The 19,598-nt window shown below is 43.0% G+C and overlaps 1 protein-coding gene across 7 annotated transcripts in view; it reads left to right on the forward strand.

The window, feature by feature from the left end:
* The window catches only part of DNAI3 (dynein axonemal intermediate chain 3), a 66,284-nt gene that overhangs the window by 27,895 nt on the left and 18,791 nt on the right, over positions 1-19,598 (forward strand). For 5 of the 7 annotated variants that reach the window (XM_081193996.1, XM_081193993.1, XM_081193990.1 and 2 more), the window contains 6 exons: positions 10,432-10,589; positions 11,395-11,436; positions 15,414-15,595; positions 16,933-17,037; positions 17,137-17,283; positions 18,068-18,270. In XM_081193996.1, coding sequence (XP_081050122.1) covers positions 10,448-10,589; positions 11,395-11,436; positions 15,414-15,595; positions 16,933-17,037; positions 17,137-17,283; positions 18,068-18,270 — 821 coding nt within the window. In that variant the 5' untranslated portion in view covers positions 10,432-10,447. Of the gene's footprint in view, positions 1-3,143; positions 3,251-10,431; positions 10,590-11,394; positions 11,437-15,413; positions 15,596-16,932; positions 17,038-17,136; positions 17,284-18,067; positions 18,271-19,598 lie in introns of those variants that run through there. The other 2 variants (XM_081193991.1, XM_081193992.1) reach the window with 2 other exon arrangements.

Genomic DNA, 19,598 nt, shown 5'->3' on the forward strand with positions numbered 1-19,598 from the left:
CCCTGGGTCCCCCAAAGTTAATGGGCATTGCCCAGTGTGAAATTTAAGTATAACCAAAAAAAATTAAGGGGAAAAACTGGATGTACATTTCCAAGTGTTTTGTGTTGTGTAGGCTCCTAGGACTCCATCCTGGATCACCGCCTTGTCGTGGCGAAGGGGCTTGAATAACTCAGAGAAGCTATGAGCTATGCCGTGCAGGGCCACCCAAGATGGACAGGTCATAGTGGAGAGTTTTGACCAAACGTGATCCACCTGGAGCAGGAACCGGCAAGCCACTCCAGTATCCCTGCCAAGAAAACTCCATGGACAAAGGCAACAGGCATATAAAAGTTATGACGCTGGAAGATGAGCCCCTCAGGTCGGAAGGCGTCCAACATGTTACTGAGGAAGAGCGGACAGGTGGGTGGGAGAGAGGAAATTTATAGCACCCTGGGAATACGCACATCCCTGGCAGAATGTGAGCTGCATTTACTATTGTAGACTAAAAGGTACTTCCAGCAAGTATTGAGAGTCAGTACTTTAATAATAGACCTCTGGGAGAAGGGAGTGCCACAATGGTTGCTCAGCTAAAAATAACTTTCTAAATCCCTTTTGCTGTTTGAACTTGTTGTACTGATGTCATAAGGACACTCTAGTGGTGGAAGAAATGAGGGAAGGCAGTATCTGTGGTATACATAGTGCCTAATAGACCAAGATCTGCCCCTTCTTGAACGGTGCCCGGGGGGTAATAGGTGGTCACATGCTGGAACAAAGGCATAGTGTCCCCTGTGACCTGTCTGGGTGAGGTGGCAAGCCCTTACACCGCCTGGATAGCTCGATTGGTTAGAGAGTGGTGCTAATAACGCCAAGGTTGCAGGTTCAATCCCCATATGGGACAATTGCATTGCAGGGGATTAGACTAGAGTCAGATGATCCTCAGGGTCCCTTCCAACTCTGCAGTTCTGTGAATGAAACATATTATAGCTATGGAGCTTCCATATCAAGTTATCAAGGGCATCCCCTTGTGTTCTGCATTAAAGCAGTCAAGCCTCTAGTTTATGGCCACATAAACCCCAGGTTTTAGATTATGACTGGATAGCATTACACACTTGCACTTTTCTCATAGGATACGGGCTATGGAATGCATATCTGGCCATCACTGCCATCTGAGCTACTTCCAGGCACACCTGCAGACCCAGAAGCACTCCAAAGTAGCAAACTTGGGAGCATCCAAATCCTGTCTCCTCATGTACAGTGTGAGAGCCAGTGTGGTGTAGTGGTTAAGAGCGGTAGACTCGTAATCTGGTGAACCGGGTTCGCATCTCCGCTTCTCCACATGCAGCTGCTGGGTGACCTTGGGCCAGTCACACTTCTCTGAAGTCTCTCAGCCCCACTCACCTCACAGAGTGTTTGTTGTGGGGAAGGAAGGGAAAGGAGAATGTTAGCCGCTTTGAGGCTCCTTCAGGTAGTGATAAAGCGGGATATCCAATCCAAACTCTTCTTCTTCTACACACAATGATTCTTATGACCTCTATTCAGCTTTAGTTATCTCACCTACAGCTGCTGTCCCACCATGGCCAGATTTATTGTTAAGCTCATAATGCGCAGTATATTTCCACCTCATAATTATTAAAATCCCAGTGGAATCCAAGGGATTGGGACAAGAATTCCACAGGGCAGAAAGTGTGATTTCAAGAGGACTCAAACCTCTACACTTTGTAGTTTAGAAATTAAGCACAAGATGAATAAGTACACAAAACTTCCTATAGTTCTTGCTTTCTACCCAGGAAATTCGGATGTGGTTAGAGTTATTGAATAGTGAAGGAAAGGCTCTCTACACAGTCTGTATTGGCATTACCGTTACTTTGTAATTAATGTATCAATGCAGTATAGCTTTAGGGAAACTTTTAATGTAAATATTTTCTTTCCTTTTTTTGCTGTAGGTTATTGCATTACCCATTACAATCAACTTAGAAATTCAAGATCAGTCTCACTGGTACCAAGATGTCGAGATTTATTCATTTTATTCGTCATAGCCACTGTTTTAAAAGATGGTGACCAAATGATAAGATTAGAAATATAACCCAAAATAAGTATCAACCAGTGCCCACCTTGGAAATTGTTTTTGTTATTAAAAAGTTTCTGGAAATACATTGGTGTCATAAAGATGTCTGGAGATACGTGGTTTTTTAAAAAGATTTTGCACAGTCTTTGTGAAAACATTTTATGTAACAGCAATTTTGTCAGTTGTTCCTCCTTCTCTCTCCCTCCCTCTCACCACCAAAGGAATACAAGTGAACAACACGAGCAACGCTGACACCGAACTCTACATACATTAAACATAATAGAAACACCGCCACCCGACCCCACCCCCATCCATCTTCCCTCTTTCCACCCCCCTTTCTTTTTTCTTTTCTTTTTTTCTTCTCCCCCTAATGCCTCAACAAATGAAACGGATTTGTAAAAATGTTACATGGAAAAAAAATAAATACGAGGCATTACACTTACTTCTGTAAAACAAGAAAATCCTTAATAAAATGTTTTTAAAGAAAGAAAGAAAACAAAACTGCATGCAAGTTTAGTTCCTGAATCTTTAATGAAATCTCCTTTTCGGTCACAAAGTAACAATTATAGGGAGCAAGCTCTTGCTAGGGGAGAGCTGCTCTGAATAGCTCCCTTTGACTGCATCTCCGCAGATGTAATCCAAATAACGCTCAAGTATAATTAAGCTCTTGAAAGTTATTAGATGAGCAAGCCAGCCACAGACGCGAAGGCATATTTTGCTGCAGTCATCCAGCTGCCTTCTCTTGTTTTCCCAATGGCTCACCGCGTTTTATCTTTCGGAATAAAATTGGAAATAAAATACAAACGGTTCAAGGAAAGAAGAAAAAAAAACCTGCAAGCTGAAAAGTGGGCGTTTGGTACTTCAAAGGAAGCGCCAGCAACGAGCGCCAATGAATCGCACCCCAAAGCCTGCGCAAAAAGAAAACTACAATTCCCCCTCCTCTTTCCACCTGTGGCTGCGAGAAGGCCAAAGCAAGTGCATGCTGGGAGTTGTAGTCCTCTCGATGTTTCCCAGCGTCGTTTGTAGAAGCGTCCAATGGCTCTTTCCTCCAGGAGGGGCGGGTTAAGCCCGTCGAATGCTTATTGGCTCTTGCAACTGCCAGTCTTTAATAGCAACTGTTGATCATAGCAACTGAACGACGCCTGCTGTAGGAAGGCGGCATTCAGATTGGGAAGCGGACGGAGGGCGGGGGACGCTGCAAAGCAGGTAAGGAGCGGAGAGGGACGAGGGCAGTGCAACTCCGGGCGGGGGGAGGGGGACAGCTGCGTTGGGGCATCCCAAGTCTCCCATGGAGCCAGCTAGGTCGCTGACCGGGAGCTTGCAGGTTGCAGCCAGAGTGTGCAAGCATGCCCTAATTCTTTATCCGTGATATTCCTTCAAAGTCTTCCGTTTCATGGCCGTCTCATCTAATTCCTTAGAAATGCACTTTCAGCAGTGCTGTGCATGCCTAGTCACCAATCTGAATATACTACTGCACCCGGTGCTGTTTTTCTAGGGAAAAGAGGGGCTGGAACTCTTCATGAACGCCTCCCTTGTTCTCTTATAATGGCAATGGCGCCCACCGTTGAGTTCCAGCTGGGGGGGGGGAACCCTGATTGCACCCACTGCATAGATGGGGAACTGATGGCATGCTCTCATCCTGCTCAGATCTAAACACTCAGCTAGCCCATAATTATACTTCAAGTTTAGCTGTTTATGTGAACTCCCGGCCGACCTACACTGTGCTACTTCCCTCTGGCTTAAGGAGGTGGAAGAAACAGAACTGCTTGATTCAGGGTTTCCCAAACTTGGGTCTCCGGCTGCTGTTGGACTACAATTCCCATCATTCCTAGCTAGCTGGAACTGTGGTCAGGGTTGGTGGGAACTGTAGTCTAAAAATAGCTGGAAACCCAAGTTTTGGGGTTTGGGAAACCCTGCAGAGGCCACATCCACACCGTTTAAAGCACATTACTTCCCTCCAGGGGATCCTGGGAAGTGCAATTTACCACACTCACAGAGCTACCGTTCCCAGAATGCTCTGGGTGAGGGCATGCTTTTTAAATGTATGGTGTAGATGTGACAAGAGCCGGAGATGCTTCATTCATCTGGCGAAGTCTTTTCCAGAGCTACTGACTGGGAAGAGGCTACTGTGGAGGCTTATTGACTACAATGGCAGCATATTCACACAGGGAGTTTACTAATCAGCTGCACCTGCAAGTGAAGTGATCATTTTCAACACATGTGTCAGGGTAGGGGAATTACAGAGTCAAGAAAAGTGGTAATCTGCATAGGGCAGGTTTGGGGACCCAGTTCCTCTCCAAACGTTGCTGAACTGCAACTTCAGTTATCCCTGGCCATTGGCCATGCTGACTGGAAGGTCACACAAGTTTTCCCCGCCCCTGACACTGAGGAATATTTCACAAAACCAGGGCTTTTTTTCACTGCAACTCAGTTCCAGCACCTCTCAAGTGCGCACCATTGCCATTATAAGAGAACAGTGGAAGCATTCATGTTGAGTTTTGGCACACCTCTTTTTCTAGCACTGCACAAAACTGATCCTAAAGAAAGGAAGGGGGGAAAATAAATAATTAAATCACACATTACGGTTGCAGGATCAGTAATACGTCAGGAGATATAGCCTGATAATGGCCCAGAAAAACTGGTTGATGTTTTCTCAGTCAGAGTGACTGGTTGGGAGAGATATGAAGGTTTCTCAAATATTAATTTTGCATGTGACATATGCCTGTCGTATGGAGCAAAGATGTTTCAAAGAGACAGAAGGCAAAGTTTTTTTAAAAAAGAGAACTAAAGAATATTAAAAAAATTAAAATTGTTTCAATGTGCACTCAAAAACCCTTACTATTCTCTACCCCACATGGCATCTATAAAACATAGATCTGTAGTGAAAGTTGCTTAAATTTGTTTCTGGGTATCGTATTTTTCACTCTATAGGACACACTTTTTCCCCTTCAAAAATGAAGGGGAAATGTGTGTGCGTCCTATGGAGCGAAGATGCCATAGCCCCACGACCCTCTCCTGGCTGGAGAGGTGACGCGCGGCTATGGCAGGAACCTCTACAGCCCCGTGTCACCTCTCCAGCCGTGAGAGCGCGCTCGCAGGGCTAAAGCAGCCCCCCGCGATCCTCTCCCGGCTGGAGAGGTGACGCGTGGCTATAGCAGGAGCCTCTATAGCCGCGCGTCACCCCTGCAGCCGGGAGAGCGCGTGCGGGGCTAAAGAAGCCATAGCCCCGCGACCCTCTCCCGGCTGGAGAGGTGTCACGCGGCTATGGCAGGAGCCTCTCCACTGCGCCTTTCCGCTGCTCCCTGACCTGCTCTTTGGGGCTGGTGGTGGGCTTCCCCCCGCCAGCCCCAAAGAGCAGGTCGAAAGGAACCTGAAGCCTGGAGAGCGAGAGGGGTCAGTGCACACCGACCCCTCTCGCTCTCCAGGCTTCCAACGTAGCCGCCTGAACGCACCTTAAACGGCACCTTGTTTTAGAGCGGGAAAACAAGAGGGGGAAAGTTCTCCCCCTCTCTGTGCAGCGCCTCCTGCCGCTTCACTGAAGGGGCGCTGGGCAGAGAGGTGGAGAATTTTTTTTTCTTGTTCTCCCCCCTCTAAAACAAAGTGCATCCTATTGTCCGGTGCGTCCTATGGTGCGAAAAATACGGTAAATCTGAAAAAATGTACAAGCAGATTACTTCCAGAGGGTTAGTGATATTTTGCTGCCGCAAAACAAACCAAAGAAACTTGTGGTGCTTTAAAGATTAACAAAAGTATGGTGACCCAAACTTATGTGGATCGCAGTGTATTTCATCACATGCTGCTGCTGCTTGTCTGGCAGTGATATTCTGAGCATATTTCCTGTTGCAAAGGCACAAAGTAGCACAGCAGTCCAGTGCACAATGTAAATCCATTCAGTAACAAACATGTAAAATGATTATCACCTGCAGGATTCCTGTGTACAGTTGTGTAAAGAACTGCAGCCTAAAATGATATGACCATGGTCTGCAGCCTCTGATATTTAGTACTAAACCCTCTCTTTCATACAGACCATGGTGAAGATCCCCCACTTTCATTTTCAAATGATACAGGATTCCATTCCACATGATGCAAAATATTGAAATGATTAACCTGACTTGAGTACTGTTATTACCTTAAGTATATTAGCAGCAAGGCCTTCCTAGGGCCAAGTGCACAGCAGTTGTCTTCGCAGGAAGCTCATTGGAGGAGCTGGCTGGCTAGTTAAAGGACACCTGTCTTATTTTGTAGTTTTCTGCTTCTGTAGAGATTATCCCCATAGCAACCTTGTGAGGTAGGCCAGACTGAGAGACTGTGGCTGGCCCAAAGTCACCCTGGTTAAAACCTGGTCTCTCCGGATCTGGCCCAACACATCTCTACATCACACTCACTCTCTTTACCCCAGTTTTTGACAGCGCTCTCTCTCTCCTCTTCCATTCATGATGCGCTCACTGAAATGGTTGAGTTTCTCTCCATTCATACCCCATTCATACCTTCATTTCCCATTACCTGGATTCACAAACTGGGTTTTTAGAAATCACGGGCTTTCAGAAAAAAAATACCAGAGTCATAGAAATATATTATGTGGCTGCTGTACAAATTTCAAGGTTAAAATTAAAACACTCAGATAGTAGAACACTTCAGTACTCAGATATTATATCTTTTCAGACTTTAGCTGTAAAAATATGAGGCAGTTTGTTTTCTGACAGAAGCATGGATCTTCAAGGACTGAGATGTCAAGCACATTTGTTAAAAAGAACTTCATGTTTTACACCTGTGTATTCTGATGATTCAGTTCTTTCATAATGAAATAAATTACAGTCTTTAATGGGTACTGCACATAAACGTGATGTTTAAATAGTTCAATCTGGTCACCGATTAATCGTTCTTCCTTCTTCGTACAGACATCATCCATGTCTTTGCTGATAACTAATTAACTTTCCTCCCCTTGAGCACCTAGCAACATGGTAGTTTAGTTTCATAACGCTAACTATTTCAGCCCATTAGATAATTGGAAGAACATACTTCTCTGTTTTTGTTACTTTTAAGTTAATACAAAATACTTAGATACAAAGTTAACAGCCGCCTGTAGTTCTACTAATGCACTGTCAGTTCTAAACATTATTTCATGACTCAATATTTAGGTTGGCTAAATGCACAACTACAAACACCCGAGCTAAAACACTTAACAGTTACCTTTTGCTCAGATGACAGTTTCATGGAAAAGTGTTTTTAATTAGCCCAAACCGGGGGAGGGGGGGGTTGAGCAAAATATAATTATATTTTTGAGCTGCGGTTCCAAAAGACCAAACATTGTCTACCTAAATAAAGGTTGTAGGGAAACAGTAGAGGCCCTTAGGAGCCTTGGTCACAATCTATTGGGATTTTTTTCCACCTCAAGTGAACTGCATTAATTTTTATCGTTCTGTTCCACAACACTCATGTCAAAGAGTGCAGGAGGAGTTTGAAGAGCTGTTCCCTGCTATTGACTCAGAGTAAAAAGATTGTGGCAGGACCTTTTCATAAACCACACCCTCAGATCTAGATGTTCTTCTGTAATCTTGGTTGTGTCATGTCTGGCTGTGGTTACTGAGCTAGGGGAGTTATTTAACATGCACAAAGCTATTGTAATTATTTCACATATTACAGGGCTGAAGTTCTAGCACTTAAAGTAGGTCCTGATGGCCGAGGGTACACATATAGCCCTGAAGAGACGCTCCTTTGTGCCTTCCACCATGGACCAAAATCATCACGCTTCTAGAAGGCTTTGTCTGTATTTGAGCTTTTGGGGTGTGGTTCGTACGATCATGCAGTTTCTATTTTGCCCTACTTTACATAGCTCTGGCTATTTCTTAACACTGTCTGCCCAGCCATCCAACATTATTGATTGTAGCCATTAGCTACTGATGCGCTCCTCTCACTCATTCTTGATATCTGGTATTCTCTTTCCACTTTCCAAAGTTTCAGCACTCAAAAAGAAGGATCAGAGTTACATGCATTTTTTAACAAGTCAACAAAAACAATACACCATAGCTTTAGGGCAATCAGTTTGATAAGTAGCTGTTTTTAGGAACTTTCTGCCTTGCCTTGTAAACTGCTTTCCTAAAATTAGCTCTGTGATTAATCTCAGAAACGCCAGTGTTGTCTTTGTTCATGTGACTAGACTGTTTGGATGACTTGAGAGAGAAGCAAATCACATGTTCCAATCTGTGGTTATCCCAGTTCCCTGTAAAGTGGCGACTGACAGAGCTTCCCTAGCCACCAACTTGATGCTTGGGTCATCCTTGTGATTTTTCCGGACCCTGGAAGTATGGTCGCCATCTTTCAAAAAGAGAAGATCTGGACACAAAAGTTGTTGAGCTTTCTTTGGCAAAGTTTGTCTGAGTTTTTCTGGACGTTTCAGCAATTTCCACTGTTTCTGGGGCTGGGTACCACCTATGTCTGGGAAATTCTGGACATATGGCAAACCTACCTGAAAGTCACACTGGGAAAGAAGCGAGCATTTGCTCAAATCTCTCCATGTGACATCAGGCTTAGCACTTAACTTGGGTTGGATTGCATCCTATGTTTCCCATCTCTTTTGTCATCTGCTTTGTTAGAATTCTGTTTCTGGAATAGCGTTGGGTTAAACACAGAGACACTTTGAAAAATAAATAAAAACAGTGACTCAAATTATGAAGCCGCTATTTCGTGTCCTGTTATGCACATCATTTCCACATGATGGTGCTGGAGTTATTCCCCCCATACACTTTTTAAAAATCTTCCTCCATTCATCTTTTCTGTATAAGCGATTCATTAATGCTTTGTTCTTAAGAACAGAACCGGCTGCTTTAGCAGAGCTATGATTTCTATTCAACCAGCTTGACGACTTTAGCAGCCCCTTGCCTAGACCCCTGTCTTATCATCGTAGAATCACTTGAGTTGTGAAGGACTATGCAGTCAGCCATTTAGTCCAACCCGGCATCACATTGAGGTGTGTTGATTGTCTCGGGAGTGTTAATGAAACAGCATGTAACCTAATAGATTTGCCCTAAGCAACCTTGCAAGGTCAAATAGCGCACAGCTATGCTCAACCCAAGGAGCATCCTCTGTACTTTATTATTATTATTATTATTATTATTATTATTATTAGGCAACCCCTGCAAGCCAAGGAGATAAGTAACTAATACGGCCTTTAGAAGACATCTGAAGGCAGCCCTGTATAGGGAAGGGTTTAATGTTTAATGTTTTGTTATGTTTTTATCTATGTTGGAAGTCACCCAAAGTGCCTGGGGCAACCCAGGCCTCTGATGGACAGGGTATAAATAATAAAACTTGTTGTTGTTGTTGTTTGTTGTTATGGAATAGGATATCCCTGTTTTCATCAGAGAAATATCAGAGGGTATGTTACAGTTGTATCCCACCCTTCCTCCAAAACTAGCCTAGAGTGGCAAATCTGAAAAGCAATTTCAGTACAGATTCAGACTTGGAAAAATCAGAGGGAGGCAGGAAGGCTTGTTGGAAGAGGAAGGTATTCAGTAGGTGCCAAAAGAAAACAAAGATGGTGCCTTTCAGGGAAGGGGGAGGGATTACACAGCATTAAAGGCCCAATTTCTTATGCAGAGCCGACCTGCTGTTAAGATGGCATCTGTAGGAAGCCTTAGCCTGTTGATCACAGTGATCAGCTGGATATATAAAGAATGAGGCTATCTTTCAGCTATTCTGGTCCCAAGCTGTATAGGACTTTGTTCACCAAAGCAGTATCTTCAGCTTAACCTGGCAGCTAATTGGCAACCAGTGCAAGTCTTTTGACAGTGGAGTGGCATGTTGGCAATGTCCCACCCCAGTGAGGAGTCAAACCACTGCATTTTGCATCAGCTGAAGCTTCCAAACCAACCTCAAGGGCAGCCCCACAAAGAGTGCATTGCAGTAAACCAGTCTGGAGGGGACTAGCACATGGATGACAGTGGTGAGGTAAAATGTACTCCTAGTCTGGGCCTCTAGCGATAGAGGTGGAACCAGGAGCACCCCCCCAGACTATGAACCTTCACTCCATCAAAAGCAGGGAATGCACACTTGGAAACCTCAGAGTCAGTTTATTGGCCCTCATCCAGCCTTGAGTTCAGGCTCCTTTGCAAGGAATTTTGGGGTGCAGGTTTTTGAATTTTACTGCTTGGAGCAGCAAAATTACTTGGGCTAAACTGAAGCAAACATCGTTCTGCCTCAGTAGCACAAAAGGCAACCTTTTGCCAACCTGGTTCCATTCAGCTGTTTTGGACTACCAACTCCCATCAGTCTCAGCCAGCTCTGTCACGCAACTAATGGGATGTAACTATCATGTTATGAATGAGTTTTTAAGCCACCCCCCTGAATTCTGCCTCATTATCCACATTGATGTGTCACCTGTTTTCCAGGCAGAAATCTTTCAAAATGGCTGAAAGTGCAGAGACTCCCGTACCACGTTCTGCTCCTGGTTCAGCGAAGAAACCTAAAGCTAAAGGATCTCCAAAACCTAAAAAGTCGCCCAAAGGATCACCAAAAGGCTCACCCAAGGGGAAGCAAAGAAGTGCTGGTAAGTATAATACTGCTGAACTGTGGAACTAAAGAAAGTAATTTGTTGGGAATTTGGATGCCAGGCAACAATACGTGTGACAGTATGCCCAACAACATTTCTCTGTGATGTTTTCATGTACAGTTGTACCTTGGTTGTCGAACGGAATCGGTTCCGGAAGTCATTTCGACTTCCAAAAATGTTTGACAACCAAAGCGCGGCTTCCAGTTGGCTGCCGGAAGCTCCTGACTATGAAAAAGAACAACCAAAATGATCAAAGTGCAACTTTAAAGTGTTTGGGGGCCTTTTAATTCAGGGAAAAATATTTTGTGGGGAGCATGAGAAAGGTTTATAAAGTTGCGAATGGAAGAGATTTTAGCAGCCGCAGCCCCCAGGCTAGAGCTCACCCACTGAAATTGATTGACGAAAGGAGGCTTTGAAATGGAATTCAACAAATTCATGAGGTATACTAGTCCTCATCGTTTTATGAAACCTCCACGTGGAAACAGAATTATAGCTATTTTATTTTAAAGCGTCTAAAAAATGTACTGTACACAGATCAGAAACATGAGATCGTGCCCGCAGGCTTACAATCTAAAAGTCATGAGGGGAAAAAGGGATGGGGAGAGAAAAGGAAAACAAGCAAACTCAGATAGTGTAATACAGTGTAACCTCTGAATAAGAGATACTGGAGAAGACAATGGTGTGAGTGGGTTGTTCATGCTTTCGGTTCCAGAGGATACTTGAGAAGCATTTGGCCTTGGTCTGCTTTAGCAGGGCCCTTCTTAACGTTCTTATGCTAAGACCCCACTTTATCTCATTTCAGCAAAAAAAGATGAAGAAGTGGATTTATCGATGGCAAGCATGGGTAAGTTCGACACGGAAAAAACAGTTTTTGAAGAATATGCAGCAGACCGAGTCTTAAGGCCATAAGGCTAGCTGTGAAAGGAAAAAAGAAATATTTCTCTTCAGAAGCTGCATCTTCTGCCTTTAAGCTATGGGGAAAATAACACAGAACACATGTCCATTTGGAAAGTTGTAGGAAAGAGGAGCAGATCATTAGCTGGGATTCATAAGTGCTAAGTAGAATACAGTGTACAGTGGTACCTCGGGTTAAGAACTTAATTCATTCTGGAGGTCCGTTCTTAACCTGAAACTGTTCTTAACCTGAGGTACCACTTTAGCTAATGGGGCCTCCCACTGCCGCCGCGATGCCGCCGCGCAATTTCTGTTCTCATCCTGAAGCAAAGTTCTTAACCCGAGGTACTATTTCTGGGTTAGCAGAGTCTGTAACCTGAAGCGTCTGTGACTTGAAGCGTCTGTAACCCGAGGTACCACTGTATCTCATAAAACATTTGGTATGTGCAGTACAATGGTTGGGCTGGGATCTCAGAGGCTCTGGTTCAAATTCCCGCTTCATCATGCAGCTCAGCAGGGTGACCTTGGGATAGTCAATTTTTCTCAGCCTAAACTACCCTACATGGTTGTAGTGAGGATAACATGGGGAGGGGAGAACCATGAACTCCTTGGAGGAATGGTGGGATAATGTCCATCTGTCCATCTATAGAGCCCACCATTTTTGCCTACTCCACTTGCAGAAGGTTTCTGGCCATTTGTGTGGCCCTCAGTGGGCTTGTGGGTAAGTTCTGCCTCAAGCGAAAATATCTCCAAGCCGATTTCTCTTGGGGCTCCTGGTGCCAAATTTACGAAAACGCCAAATATCTCTCTCCTCCTTTTGTAGGTTTTAATGAATAGCTGCAGTTGAGCAGGTGCAGTAGAGGACCAGAAATGACAGGGCTTAAGGGATAAATGTAGGGTTTATGAAATGTAACATATTAAGTGAGAGACGTTTGCTGAGGGATTTAGATTTCTGGATGAGCCGGATTAAAATAGGATTTAGCATTTTGTCAGTTCAAAAAAAAAAAGGATTAAGTGAGTGAAGATTTCCCCCCAAAGCATGTGTACGTACAACTTATCAATATTCCCAAATTTATATTTCATTCAGCTTTGTAAATGCCTAAAAATTAAAAAGCCTGTCCTTGACATCTTCACGGACATAAATTCCTTCACCCTGAGACACTGAGCTCTTTTCCATCCATAATATATCCACGGTGGTTGCCTCGTTAACTGCAATAAAGGGACTTCGTTTTAGGGTAGCGTACGGCACTGTGGGTAAAACCTCAGCGCCTAGGACTTGCCGATCGCATGGTCGGCGGTTCGAATCCCCGCGGCGGGGTGCTCTCCCGACGTTCGGTCCCAGCGCCTGCCAACCTAGCAGTTCGAAAGCACCCCCGGGTGCAAGTGGATAAATAGGGATCACTTACCAGCGGGAAGGTAAACGGCGTTCCATGTGCTGCGCTGGCTCGCCAGATGCAGCTTGTCACGCTGGCCACGTGACCCAGAAGTGTCTGCGGACAGCGCTGGCTCCCGGCCTGTAGAGTGAGATGAGCACACAACCCTAGAATCTGGCAAGACTGGCCCGTATGGGCAGGGGTACCTTTACCTTTAACTTTACCTTACATCAAGTATGGAAAGAGTATATGGCAAAAGAAGTAAAAGGGTATTGCTCTGAGGGGGTGGGAATCTCGTTTAATTTCACTAATAGTTGTAAGGGTACTAAAAGTATCTAGTTACACTTGTTGAAGAATTCTAGAATGTGTGGGACCAATTGGTACTTGAAATACAGCGAGCCAAACTTATAATAAACAACAATATATCGGAGGCCTTTGATATTGCCAAAGGGACTAGGCAAGGCTGTCCCTTATCCCCTTTGTTATTTATAACAGTGTTGGAAGTGTTTAATAAAATGTTAAGGGAAACACCGGAGGTTAATGGAATTAAGGTAGGAAGTAAGGAATTCAAAATAAAATCATTTGCAGATGACCTGATATTAACATTGGAAGATCCTAAGAACAGTCTACAAGAAGCCTTACAGAAACTAGAAGAATTCGGAAAAGTGGCAGGTCTCAAGCTTAACAGGAATAAGACCAAAATGATAACAAAAAATATAACCAAGGAAGATATAGTAGAGCTAGAACAAAGGACGGGAATTACGGTTCCTAAGAAGGTAAAATATTTAGGAGTGTGGATCACAGCAAAAAATATAAACTTATACAAAGATAATTATGAGGCTACTTGGAAGGGTGTCAAGAAAGATTTAGAAATCTGGGAGAGATTGAAACTTTCCTTCTTAGGGAGGATTTCGGTTATTAAAATGAATGTCCTGCCCAGAATGTTATTTTTGTTTCAAACTATACCAGTAATGAAAGGACTAAAACAGTGTAAAGATTGGCAAAGGATCTTAGCGAGATTCATTTGGCAGGGGAAAAGATCATGAATAAAAATGAAAATATTGGTAGATAAAAAAGAAAGAGGGGTTTTTTCTTTACCAGATTTGAGTTTATATTATGAAGCGGCTTGTTTAACGTGGGTGAAAGACTGGATAAAGCTAGAGAATACTGATATCTTGGATTTAGAGGGCTTTGATAACAGGTACGGGTGGGACTCGTACCTGTGGTACGAAAAGGTGAAAGTTCATAGAGGCTTTCTAAATCATATAATTAGAGGACCATTATTTCAACTATGGGAAAGAAATAAGAACTTGCTGGAAAAGAAAACTCCATGGTGGATCTCACCAATAGATGTCTTAACTGTCAAAAAAACTAACATGGAAGGGAAAAAAGCCACCTATGAAGAACTTATCAATAAAACTGATCAGGGCATAAAACTCAAGCCCTATGAGGAGGTAAAGAATGTACTTACGGGGTGGCTGCAATACCATCAAGTGAATGATCTGTTAAAAGATGATAAAAAGAAACTGGGATTTGAAGATAAAAAATCTAAATTTAATGTGGAAGTCATAGAAGGTAAAAACAAAACATTATCTAGGATGTATGACCTCTTACTGGATTGGTATACAAAAGACGAAGAGGTGAAGGAGGCCATGATAAAATGGGTCATAGATATTGGTTACAACATTGACTTTGTAAAGTGGCAAGAATTGTGGAATGTAAATATGAAATTCACGGCGTGTACGGCACTAAGGGAGAATCTCTGGAAGATGATTTATAGGTGGTATCTCACACCAGTGAAATTGGCTAAGATTTACAAACTGAAGATTAAGAAATGCTGGAAATGTGGAGAGGGGGATGGTGAGTTCTATTATATGTGGTGGACATGCAGGAAAGTAAAAGGCTTTTGGGAACTGATTTACAACGAACTTAAAAAAAATTTTTAATATACTTTTCCCAAAAAGCCTGAAGCTTTCCTGCTAGGAATAGTTGGCAAGGAAATCAAAAAAGAGGACAGACAAAAATCTGTTTCTATATGCCACAACGGCCACTAGAACTATGTTAGCCCAAAGCTGGAAAACGGAATTAATACCTACTATAAATGACTGGCAGATCAAGATGCTAAATTATGCTGAACTAGCTAGAATAACAGGAAGACTAAGAGACCAGGATGACCAGAAGTTTCATGAAAATTAGAATAAATATCTGACGTATATAAGAGACAAGTATAGAACTTTGATGACTCTGGCAGGGTTAGAATAACTCTAACAGTGTTTGGCAAATATGTAAAGGAGATAAAACACGTAACTTCAGAAATTATCTGATACTTACCAATGAAGTGAAGGGAAGTCCGAGGCTCGGCGGAGCCTAAAATAACTGTGTACTATATATATGATTCTTGTAACAGCTATGTTATATGCAACTTATGTAATCTAGACTGTATATATGTATAATCAATGGAAAATTAATAAAAAAATTAATAAAAAAGAAGAAGAAAGAAATACAGCGAGCCTTTTAATAAGAGGTGTTTCTATATTGTTCTTTACTCTTTCAGGCCACCCGGAAATCTTCCCCTTGGTCCTCACTGAGAAAACTCAGGAGATATTTAATTGCCGTGCTGACGTCGATGTCACGGCGGAAAACCCTCACAAACTTTTGAAGAGAGAGGACATCATCGATGACATGAAAGCAAGAGCTGCAGTTTCTGACTTCCATCCTTTCAAAAAAATTATCTTAGTGAGTTACCCTGTCGGGGCATGTTGTATACCGGGGGTTGTGCTGGAACTTGGTAAACCGATCGCCTAACTTCATTTCACTTAAGATTTGTTACTCCTCCTCCTGGCAAACAAAGTCCTTTTGAGCACAAGCTTAGAAGTGGCTGTGATGGAGGCATGAGGTTCACAAAAGGAGGGCCCAACAATAACACGGACTGTGGTGTATGTGTTGCCCACAAGTTTCTCTGCTTTGTAAATGTACCTATGGGCCCCAGAAATGACCCCTAGGATATGGTGCGAGATGAGCAGTTGTGATCTAGAAAGAAATCAGTTGCATTGGCAGGCAGAGGGCATTCTAGAAAGTAATGGGAAGATGGAGGATACATTGAGGAAGAAGCTTAAGGGAGCTTGCTCCTCTGAAGCAGTTAGTGCTAGACCAAAGACGTAAGCGGAGAACCTTCCAATCCACCAGTATTAAAGTGATGTCATAGAATCGTAGAATTGGACGGGACCCCCAGGGTCATCCAGTCCAACCCCTTGCAATGCAGGAATCTAAGCTAAAGCATCCATGACACATGGCAATCCAACCTCTGCTTAAAAACCTCCAAGGAAGGAGAGTCCACAACCTCATGAGGGAGGCCGTTCCACTGTACCAAAATGATTAAGGTTTTAAATGACAATTTTAGTGATCAAGATTTAATATCTATTTTAAACTGCTGCTATATCTGAATTGTCTCTGTTATACCCAATTGCAATTCAATGTATTCCTGTTGTGTTTTATGATTTTCCTGATATTGTAAGTGAGCCAGAACTGGTCTGTGACCATAATAATAAAATTCAAGTCTTGTCAGGATTCAACCATTTAATATCCATTAAAGCATGCCTAGTTCTGACAGGAAATATCATTTGGAGAATGTGCTGGGCCGTTCCACTGCTGAATACCTCTTACTCTCAGAAAGTTTTTCCTGATGTTTTGTCGGAATCTCCTTTCTTGTAACTTGGTTCGCGTCCTAACCCTCCAGAGCAGGAGAAAACCAGCTTGTTCCCTCTGCCATGTGACAGCCCTTGAGATATTTGAAGATAGCTATCATATCTCCTTGGCCACATGACCCGGAAGCTGTATGCTGGCTCCCTCGGCCAATAAAGCGAGATGAGCGCCGCAACCCCAGAGTCGGTCACGACTGGACCTAATGGTCAGGGGTCCCTTTACCTTTACCTTTACCTTTACCTTTATCATATCTCCTTGGTCGCCTTTTTCCCAAGCTTAAACCTATCCAACTCCTTCAACTGTCAGTTACAGTTGGATGTAAAAAAAGTTTAAAATTGCTTAAAACTTTTCAACTGTTTGTATTCACACAGGAATATCCTGGGGAAGAACTTCTGGTAGTCTTTGACAGGGAATTAAAATATGGGCAAGTATTTTATCTTATTGCAACGGAAGAGGCCAAGGAAAGCATTTTACATGTAAGGCATTTAAAAAATAAATAAATACTGCATTTATCTCTATTTGTATCGCATTGATACACTTTGTATTGACACCTTTGCAAATATTTTTCCTGATAGCCTCCCGAGCCAGAGGAAGAGGAAGGGGAGGTCAAAGAGGGCACCCCAGAAGAATACGTGTACAAGCCTCCTGTGTGGAAACCTTGGGTCTCGCTTGGAAGTGAAAAAGAAATTGAAGAAGAATCGGTTAAGGAAAGAACGACAAAGGTCAGTCTTCCTAACAGTGTCTTATACAGTCGTATAAGACTGTATAAGTCTTTGGAAGTCCGTTCGACTTCCAAAACATTTGGAAACCAAAGCGCAGCTTCTGATTGACTGCAGGAAGCTCCTGCAGCCAATCGGAAGCCGCGGAAGCCCCATTGGACGTTCGGCTTCCAAAAAAAGTTCGAAAACTGGAACACTCACTTCCAGTTTTCGATTGTTTGGGAGCCAAGACATATGAGAGCCAAGGTACGGCTGTCTACTTTAAATAGCAGTCTTAAATATACTATATTTTTAAAAGCAATAAACTTTAGGATCCTGGATTGCCCAATTTTGACTAGGAATGTTTCAGATTTCAAAGCTTGAGTAGGGAGTGGATTTAGAAAGCATCTAGAAAAACGAGAACCTAACTCTTACAGAATCTTTGCTAGTCTTGGCCAAAGTGTGGATTTTAAGCAGAGAAAATGAGGTGGTAACCTGTGAAATGCTCCACAGAAGAGGACCTCTGGATGTGGATGAGGAGGTTTGGTGAGAATACTTGAGACTACTCCACCAACAAACTGGTCTCATAACAAGCACGTCCCAAGAGTTCAGTTGTTCCTTCCCTTGGGGGAATGATGAGCATGTTAAAAAATGGTCGTAAAATCAGATCAAATGCAGGTCCTGTAAGAGATCTTAAAGGTCTGTTATTCTCTATTTTATGGCTGTGTGCCATACCCTCAAGACAATGCACAGTCAAACGTATAAAAACAAGAGTTTCCATTGAGAAATATTTTGGCTGAAATTTCAGGTTAAATATAAGATTTCTCGGCGGCAGAGAGAATTTGGGGCTCGGGTTAAATTTCACAACAGAAACGCTTCAGCTGACCCTAAACACGGCTACGTGGAATGCACGAGTTATTTCGATAAGAACTTTACCATTCGGCAGCTTGAGAAAAATGTTGGCACTCAGGTTGTCCCGATAGTAGAAGAAACAGGAACTCAAACAAAATGGTAAGTATAAGACACACGCTCTCTATATATACCATTTTAAATAATTTTTAAAAAGAAACAATGCCCCCATTAATTTTGGTCCATGTTATTTTCTTTCGTTATCTGAATGGAGGGAAACCTAGAATCAGGCACCTTTCACTTTTTAAAATTTACTTTCAGGCAGAGCGGCATGAAGCAGAGTGCGCCATTTCAGATTATTTTTATTACATCATGCCTTTCTTGCGTGATGTGGTTCAAGGCAACGTACAAGGGCTTCCTACTTGGCCGCCCATCCAGTTACTGACCAGACTTATACCTGCTTAGCTTTAACAAGGATTGCTAACCACAACATACTGTTATAGCACTTGCATAGCACTTTAACAGTCATGGCTCCTCCCCACCCCCATGAATCATGGGAACTGTAGTTTGTTAAAGGTGGTAGGGACTGTAGCTCTGTGAAGGTTTTCCTAACAACTCTCAGCACCTTTAACAAACTGTATTTTCCATGATTTATTTTTTGGGGGGTGAGGGGTGGAATCCATTACAGTGGTACCTCGGGTTACATACGCTTCAGGTTACATATGCTTCAGGTTACAGACTCTGCTAACCCAGAAATATTACCTCGAATTAAGAACTTTGCTTCAGGATGAGAACAGAAATCGTGCTCCCGCGGTGCAGCGGGAGGCCCCATTAGCTAAAGTAATGCTTCAGGTTAAGAACAGTTTCAGGTTAAGAATGGACCTCCGGAACGAATTAAGTTCTTAACCCGAGGTACCACTGTACTGTTAATGTGGTATGATAGCACTTTTAAAGGTATGGTGTGGTTGCTATATTATGCAACTTCAGATCATTCCCAGGGATATGTCTTCTGACTATTTCCTGAGATTATGTACTTCAAACATCACTTCCTAAAAAACAACTACATTTTCTTTTGTGAGGATGGGACTAGGCACGATATTAGATGGGTCTAATGCAAAAAAAAAAAAAGTTATTCTCCACTCCTCATATTTTTTACTACTACTATTATTTATTATTTATTAAATTTGTATACCACTCTTCACCCGAAGATCACAACATAAAACTACAAAATGCAGACACAAAATACATAACGAAACAGAAACAAACCAATACACCACCCCCAACGCATTCAAAAGGCCGTAGAATATTAATCAGCCAAAGGCCTAGTTATAGAGAAACGTTTTTGCCTGGCGCCTAAAGATAGTTCATGAGGGCACCAGGCGAGCCTCCCAGGGGAGAGCATTCCACAAGTGGGGAGCCACCACAGAAAAGGCCTGTTCTTGTGTTGCCACCCTCTGGACCTCTTGTGGAGGAGGCGCATGAAATCCTTC

This window comes from Podarcis bocagei (genome assembly GCF_964188305.1).
Source record: "Podarcis bocagei genome assembly, chromosome: 5".
NCBI classification, from domain to species: Eukaryota; Metazoa; Chordata; class Lepidosauria; order Squamata; family Lacertidae; genus Podarcis; species Podarcis bocagei.